The 8,603-nt window shown below is 52.7% G+C and overlaps 1 protein-coding gene across 1 annotated transcript in view; it reads left to right on the plus strand.

Moving 5' to 3' along the window:
* Window positions 1–1,082: 1,082 nt before the first annotated feature.
* B4GALT5 (UDP-Gal:betaGlcNAc beta 1,4- galactosyltransferase, polypeptide 5) overlaps window positions 1,083–8,603 on the plus strand; it is an 18,167-nt gene continuing 10,646 nt past the window's right edge. The window contains exon 1 of the mRNA XM_010085538.1: window positions 1,083–1,179. Coding sequence (XP_010083840.1) covers window positions 1,083–1,179 — 97 coding nt within the window. The remainder of the gene's footprint in view (window positions 1,180–8,603) is intronic.

Genomic DNA, 8,603 nt, shown 5'->3' on the forward strand with positions numbered 1-8,603 from the left:
TGTTTGCAGTGGCTGGGCAGGAGGGATGAGTCGGCAGAGGGAGGGAGAGGGGGGTGATCCTGGGGGAAGACACGGGACATGGCAGAGGTCTGTGTCATGGCATGATGAAGAGGGGTTTTTCCATTTTCCCTTATCCAAGACATCTTAAACCGCCTCTCGTGCCTTTACTTTTCTGCTGACAGCCCGGAGGGTGTCATGCAGGCTGTGATGGGCTGTGTAGTCTCTAGTTAAGTGCTAAATAAGTTCATAGGTAGAGGGGTGAATTACTTCCAGTGAAGTCATTCCCTACTCTGATAATGGAATTGGTTAATTTATTTACAGAAGCTGTACTACCAGTTTGCTTGTCAGGCGGAAGAAAACGATACCAAAAATGTTAGGTATTCCAAGGCTACATAGCTTACAAAAAGCTAATAAATGTCTTAGGACATCAGAGTTCTTACAAAATCCCATAGATAATGGTCTGTGTGCTGGAACTTCAAAGCTGCATCTTCTCTCTGATGGCTGTTTCTGTCCCATAAAAACCCAGCAGCTGTACCGACTGCAGCGCAGTCTTTAATTATTGCAGACAAGAACAACTCTGTAATCTTGCTGCGGAGGCCAAGCTGCAGTGGGTCTTAATGACACTGGATGGTGAAAGTACCCTTGGCAGGGAGCTCCGAGCTGTTGCCTTTTAAAATCTCGGACAACAATAATCCCACGTGATTGAAGAATTTCAGCTTGGAGGATTTTTTCGGAGTTGAAAGGGCTGACGGGCCCCGCAGCAGACCAGCCAGGCTGATGTGTAGCACGGAGGTGGGGCTGTGGCAGGGCTCCGTCCCTGGCTGCCGGAATGGCTGGTTCCCCAGGACCTGGCAATGTACAGAAAAGAAACCCCAACAGAGACAGTCTTGGGGTGTTGCTGCAGAGGGATCTCTCCTTAGGTGCAGTCTCTGCAGTGCAAATCGTGCTTTCTGCAAAGCAGCCTGTAGGCTTTCATGGCTGAAAGAGTTGCAGGAGGCTTTATTTTCCCTAGCAGGTCCTGACGGCAGGATTGCAGTGTGTGCTGCTGGCTCGGGGCTTTTTAACCCCAGCAAGGGGTCGGAATGCCCAGCATCAGGTCAGACGAGAGCCTGTGGCTTTGGGTGCTGGATGTCACCCTGCTGATGGGAGTAGTCATCGTGGTGCGTGGGGGCTACTGGGGTAAACGCCTTAATACAGGCTGAGGGTTGAAACCTGCTTTGTGCTCCCTGTGGGATGGTTGGTGGCCAGTATCTCCACCCTGCGCCCTGCCGAGCTCACAGACACAGAGCAGCCACCAGCTTGGTGTGGGCAAGATGCCCCTGGGGGTGAACATCTCAAACATCTCTGCCTTGGGTTTTGCCATTCTGATGGCGGGAAGCAGGTCCCCTGGGATGCGTGCATCATCGGCAGACTAGGCAGGGAGCAGGACTTTCCCGTGGTAAATTTTTTCAGAGACAAAATAAGATCTGGACCATGCTTTAGCTATAAATGGCAGTGGGAGACACGCCGTGGACTGAATGGAGCAAAGAACGAAGGCCATCCTGAATGCTGTAACCACAGATCCTGGCCCTGCATTTAGGCATGACAACTGGGAGGATGGATTGTTTCATACGTGTTAGCTGGGATGGTCCAGCCTGGTGTAAGAGCCAAACCACTGACCAGAACAACATCTTGGACCCTGCTTTGGAGCGGCTCAGTTGCAGCAGACATGAGGCTGTACATGTGATAACCCTTTTTGTTCAGCCACACTGAACTTGTAAAACATGCTTGAAAAATCAGGTCTTTGTCTTTTTTCTTTGGGAATATCCTAAACACCTGTCCCATTCTCTTTTCCTTTGTCAAAGTCAGGGTGTTAAAGCTTCAGACAGTGCAGTTTGTACTGTGTGAACTGGGTCAGTAAATCCATGACCTGTTCAGTTGTTTTTGTCTTGACAACTTTATACTCTCTGATGGATATAGCTAATCTCCTAATTTGGAAGACTAACAAATCAGTGGTTTCAAAACCTATTGGAATGGTGTGTGATGTATATAGAAATCCAAATCCAGCCTGTTTTCTGTAGTCTGGCTGTATTCTAGATTGCTTTGACTGGTGAAGGACAGCCCGGATGAAAACTCTGTTGAATGTGTTTCCTGGGCAGCACCCCCCACTTGTCCCTTTTTTCCTGCACGTCCTAAGGCTGCTTGTTTGATGACTAGGATGCCTGTGGTGGTGGGGGTTGCCTGCAGTACAGGATTTCCTTTCTCTCCCACAGCCATGCGGATTCCCAAGACCCCAGAGACCAGGAGTCATCCGGAGCAGTCTATCTGTGTCTTTCCCTGCCCTCCTGCGTCAGGGGCAGTACTGGGGAATCTGCCTGCTCTTCCTCTCCCTTGCTTGCCCAAGTGTTCACTTAATTCTTATTTATTTTTTTTTAATCAAATCTCTCCCTCTGTTCCCTCATCCTGATCCTACTTAAGCATCGGGTTCAGGCGTCAGGATTCCTGTTGCTTCCAGATGGCACCCAGGACACAGGAATTTCCACTGCTTTGTCTCCTAATGAACCTGATGAACAAACACTGAACTGTAAATGTTTGCTGTCCCTAGCCAGCAGCAGCCTGCAAGCCCTGCCAGCCCCAGAGGTTAGCGACCATTTCACTCTGCCTGCTGAAGAGCCTTTTATTGTGCATTTAACTGTGCTGTGCCCACAAGTGCCCAGCCAGGGCTGTGCTTTTGTGCTCTCTCTGTGGAGAAATCTGCTGGCAGCTGATGCTGTTTCTCTCCTTGGAAGCGGCTGCGCTGACCCTGGCGAGGGAGGCGAGATGGGGAGGGCAGGCTGGCTGTGGATGTGGAGAGCTGCCCATCGCCGCAAAGGAGGAGGGATGGAAAATAAACAGGAGATGCAGTCATGTGCAATTGCATCTCCTGAACTGCAATTAAAATAGGAGAGTCCCAATCTCTGAAGGCTAATGTTTAACTTGGGAAAATGCTTGTTATGCTCTGTGCTCCAGCCTGCACACGTCGCTACGCCCTTCCTTGCAAAGAGGAATTGCACTGGAGCCCGGGAGTTGAGCTGCTCTTGGGATTTGCAAAGCCCTGTGTGATTTACAGCCATCCTTGGCGTTACTGCCCTGGTGCACGGGTAAATTGCATCCTCCTGGTTTCCCCACCCGCAGCATTGCCTGCGTGAAGCTGGGGACCGTGGGTGTCAGCACTGGGCTGCTCGCTGCCCCCATGGGTATGACCGTGCCCGGGTGACCTGGGGCTCGATCCCACCACAAGCCCTGTCTGCTGCTGGGGTGCTGGGCTCCTTCCATGGATGCTTTGGTGCTGCAAGTGCTCCGTGAGTTCCCCTGGCCTTTGGAGTTTTCCCATGTGTTCACAGCATGTTGTGCTCTTCTTGCTGGGTATCCTAAAATCGGTGCACTGTTCTTCAAAGCAGGTTGTACAAACACCTGAGCTCAGCCAGCTGTGGGGTTGCAACTGAAAGTTCCCATCTTAAACATGGACATTAAAAATTCAGGGACTATTCAGTTAATCTGATTTTTCTTCCCACTTGTTGAAGCCTCCCCAGGGTCATTTTTCTCCAAGACAGTTCAGGTGCAAATTCCCCATGTTCAGGTTTTGGTTGAGCATCGCTGCAGTCTCCCATCTTCTCCACTTACTTTGTGCACGTGCAGGCTGCAAACTTGCCAGTTGGGAGGACGGGTGGTTTGTAATTACCAGCTCAGTGCTGCTGCTGCACTGTTAATTCTTAGACCGCTTAATGTATCAAATTATTCCTTCCAGTGCTATTTATAGGCAAAGGGCTAAGTACCAGTGACGGCATTAATATTAAATTCTCTAAAACTAACAGGAACCTCTTATTTAATTGTTCTGGCACTCTACATCTGGGGAATACAGTGCCACTGGAAGGCTAATAGAGATGGAGGTCTCATGGTGTATTAGCTGTGGGATGCTGCTAAATTTCCTAGTTAGCTTGTTTACAAGTTAAGACTGTCATAACTATTTGTTCCTTGGAGGCTTGGTTTGATTAAACCCCTTTGTATTGCTAATGCTAATGGAGCTGAATTGATGCTGGGGATCTGCTGGGAGAGTTTAACAAAAGGCTTAACATAGACGTGACTGCTGATTTTGCTGTCTCGGGGCCCCACGGGAGGTGTTTGCAGCGGGCAGGATCTCCCAGCCCTGGCAGGGTGCTGGGGGTGACTGGAGCACCCATCCCTGCTCCCTGTGGGACCCTCACCCTTTGGAGTCTTCGTTGCATCTCCCACATGCAGGCATCCTGCAAGCTCTGCCGGGCGCTTCCTACCTTCTCCCAACATCTGGCAAAGCGGTTTGTTCAGAGGCAGTTTCCCTGGTTGTACAGTGATTTATGACGGTGCTGGTTGGGATGTGTGCTCCCGGGGCAGGGCAGGGCAGGGGCTGGCAGGGGCTGTCCTTGCTGGGATGGGTTCCAGCTGCTCCTGAGTACCCGCAAGACAAAGCAGCACGTTGCAGTGAGACCCCGATAAATTCACAAACAACCCCTCTGTGCTTCTGCAGTGCTGATGGATTAATGAACCGGGAAAAATGCTGAATATGACAGAAAATCCTAAATCTCAAAGCAGAGGAAGACCTGCTCCTTCCTCAGGAAAGCCTGGCTGCTGTGCTGGGTGCTGATACTGCTGTGGGCGTGCAGGGCTGCTGCGAACCGCCTGGCCCCTCTTCCTGACCCCGGCCCCGGCAGCTGTCTTTCCTGGCACGGGGCTTGGGATGCCGCGCCGTCCCCTGTGCCGGGGGATGCTGGAGGAAGGTCCTTTGCACAGACAGTGGAAGCGTGGTGGGGTCAGGGGCGAGACACATCAGGTCTGTCCCCTTCCTGTGGCAGGAGCTGGTGTAGATCATGCTCAGACCTTTTCTGAATCAGCTCCTGAGCTGCAGATCACCCTGCTACCTCTTCTAGTACATATCTTCATGGTGAAATTAATTTTCCATGAGAGAGTCAGCTGGTTCTTTGATTAGAAGTGCTCTGAAAATACCGACAGAGATGATTACAGGAAGCCTTCAGCGCTCATTTATATAATTGGACTTTACCTCCCTGGCTGAAGTTGTTGCATCCACCCAAGGCTTGGACGAGCCCTTGCCCTCCCTGTTGCTCGTGGGGCGGGAGGCTGGGGTGCAGCATCCCCAGGGCTGCACTGGCCTTGGGGTGCAGCATCCCCCCAGGGTGTGCTGGTTCTGGGGTGCAGCCACATGCCTCTGTTCCAGCTGGTGGCAAGCAGTAGGGCTGATATCATGGTTTCCACAAGTTTAAATCCCAGTGGAGTTGACTTATCCTTTAATGAATTAACAAGAATAATCTTAAGTCAGTCATTTGGGCAAATGGATTCTTAAATTTTGCTTGTTTTCTGTGTGGGTAGTGAGGGTCTGCTGGAAATCTGTAGGAAAAGGGGCATCCCCCCTGCCACTGACAGCAGCTAAAATCCCTCCTGACCTTGTCCTGCAGCTCAGCGGCCGTAGCTAGGCTGTTATCACTGTGTGTATGTGGTCTGAAGTGCTGCATGCTCAAATGGAATAAAGGCAGAAGGCCAATGTAATTTTCAAGATCATCCGATGTGATTAGATTAGCAATATCTCACAAGGCAGAGAATTGCTTTCTGTCTGAACCCTGGTCCAGGCCAACACATCACGAGTGTGTGTGTGTTCCTCCCCTGGCAGAGGGCAGTGACAGGGATGCTCAGCATCTTCCTCTGCTGCCGGTGGCTCTGGGAAATGCTGCCTCGGGTGCAGGGGCCCTGGGCTCTGTCTGGTCAGCCAGGTCAGGCTTCATCAATGTAAAGTGTGGCCAGTTCGCTCATTAGAAGCCAAGGAAACCGAGGAGCAAGGTTTGAGTTTGGGACAGTGATTCCCAAATGTTGGTGTGGACCCCACCATCCCCACAGAGCTAGTTTAAGTACCATGTGGGCATGGGGAGTGAAATGTTTTCAGTAATGTATTTTAAATCTGATTTTCTGACTTTCTGAGTTGTGTGCTATGGATAAGCCTGGGGTTTGGAAGCTTATCTCATGATATCAGGTTGTTTTCGGGGCAGGAGAAGGGGCTCTCATCCCTGGGATGGGGTCAGTATGGTTGAGGTGGGGCCGTGGGGGTGGGTGTGTGGTGTGTTGATGGCACAACTCCTCTGTGGCCAGGTATCTCCTTAATCATCTGAGTAAAGGGGTTAATATGTGAAAAGGCAACTGCTGCCTTTAACAAAGCTGGTGTTGTTGGTGCTGGGCTCCCCTGGGGTGGTGGCTGCTGTGACAGCCTGCCCAGGACCCCCCAGCCCAGCCCTGCACCCATCACGGGGCTGGGGCCAGGCCCTGCTCTGAACAAACGCCCCTTTCACTGCGCCGGGATCACCGCCCCAGCCTGAAATTAGCTGGGGATTGGATGCTGATTTGTGTCTCTCCTGTTCTTTCATGCTTCACCAGACCTGGTTCTGCTTTACCCAGCCAGCAGAAGGCATAATGAAGTAGAAAATGAAATTCCTTGTTCAGCATCAGCGAGCTGAGCCTTGCCACGGACTCAAATTCTGGGCAAGCTGGAAAGTGCAAGCTGGCGGTCCCCCCTCCCCTTATCGACATCCTAACTGGAGTGGCTTCGGCTTCCCTTTGCTCTGTGCAGAGGGGTGAGGAGCTGTGCCTGGCTCTTGGTTAGCCTGTTGGGTTTTTGGAAAGGAGATGGGCCATCTCCAGTTGTTGCTGTGTGCTGATGGCCGAGGCTGTGCGGTGCTGCTCCCCCTTCGGAGCTGTGCTCTGCTCTGCTTGCTGGGCTCTGGAGGATGCTGCTCCCTCACGCTGCCTCCTGGTAGATAGATCCCTGCGGTGCTTCTGGCTGCAGCGGGGGGTGGATGCTGTTGTTGGAGTGAGATGTTATGAACAAGTCCTTAGGATCTGTGTGACCGGAGCATCAACCCTTCATGTGTTCACTTTTGCGAGCGATGCAGAGCTGTAGCATGGGGCTGGTGGGATGAAGTTGCCCAGCTACCAGGTCTTGTTGTGGTCATCTGGGAGATCTGCCCTCTGCCTGGCCCCAAGGGCAGCTCTGTCCGGAGCTGCCCTGCGCATCCTGCCCCCGCCACACCAGCCTGATTGCATCACTCCCTTATTCACCCTAACCCTAAATAGCACATTTCCGCTCATATTTTTTTTCCCCAGGGGCTCCATATCTGTAAGTCCTGGTTGGCAGCAGCAGGGGCTGTGGCGAGGAGGGATGCTGGGGCTGGACCACTGCTGCTGGGAGGCGATGTGGTGTCGGGCTGGTGTCCCTGCCCGTGGCAGGGGGGGTGGAACTAGACAGTCTTTAAGGTCTTTTCCAACCTGAACCATTCCACGATTCTGTCATTGTGTGCTGAGCTCTGAGGATGTGGGGCTGAGTGTGAGCATGTGAAGGTTTTTGGGCTGAGTGTGAGGCTTTGTGTGGGGAATTGCAGCTACATTTTTGTTCTGGGCTGTGGTGCCACATCACAATGCCAGCTTTTCCTAGAGCCTTATTCCCTGAGGATCTGCGGGAGCAGGAGCAGCCCTCGCTGCCTCTCGCAGTCGTTGCAGCAGGAGTGCCTTGCCAGGAGGCTGCCTCAGAGCCCGTGTTTGTTTTGTAGCTGTCTCTAACCCACCTGGCGGTTGCTCTGGGTTGCAGAGCTGGCCCCAGAAGAGGTGGATGGGCAAAGTGGGTGTAGGCGCAGCTTGGGCTGAGGCAGCTCCTGCTTGTTGCTGGTGTAACTGCTGGGTTCAGGTGCCATCACCGGCTCTGCCGTGAAGGCTGCCTGCGTGGGAGGGGAGAGGCTGGAAATGAGCATGTAAAGTTGCATTTCTTGCTGAAAATCTGGTGATTGCCCGTGGCTGGGAGACAGACTGGGCAGGGGCAGCACCTGGGCATGGCCTGGGGCTCCGTCACCCTTTTAAATATTTACTAAGCTGTGTGAAAACAAGATAGGGTTGGGATTGGGAAAGGCACTGGGCAGCGTTTCTGGAGGCTGACGTGATCTGTGGGTGTAGAAGGAGAAGGCAGGGAGACGAGGGGCAGTGCGTGGTGTGGGCGGTGTTTGGGGGGACTTTGCTTTCCTGTTCCCTGGTACTCTGTCTAACCCACGCTCCCGGTGACTCTGGTGATGACTGTACCTTCCTGGCACCCGCAGCTCCCGGTTTCAGGCTATTATAGCTTGCGATACGCCTGCTGGAGAACACGACCTGTCTGTTCGGGGTGTTTCCTGGTGACATTTCGTCATGAGTGCCTTCCTCTGTGTAGGATCTCTGTTGTTTCCTTGCCCAGGTGCCCCCTTCACCCCTCCTGGAGTGTCTTTTTGAATGTGTTTTTTAGTTATTAGTGCAGAATTGTCCTAGATCTCCCCTCCTCCCTATTTTCAAATCAAGATGTATTTTTTTCCTTCGTTCTCAAGCCTAACCCTTCCCTGCAGCGGGGCCGTGGCTGGCACAGTGGTGCTGGGGGGGGTGTGCTCTGCCGTGCTGTCCCCACAGGTGGCTGTCCTGCTGTCCCCGCTGCTGGTGACACAGGGCTGTGCTTGCTGCTGTTTGCTTTGGGGCCCGTCCCTGCCAGTGCCGGGTGTCAGCTTAAACTGAAACCTAAGCAGGCTCAGCCTGAG

The sequence above is a fragment of the Pterocles gutturalis genome, unplaced genomic scaffold (assembly GCF_000699245.1).
Source record: "Pterocles gutturalis isolate BGI_N339 unplaced genomic scaffold, ASM69924v1 scaffold10805, whole genome shotgun sequence".
Lineage (NCBI taxonomy): Eukaryota > Metazoa > Chordata > Aves > Pterocliformes > Pteroclidae > Pterocles > Pterocles gutturalis.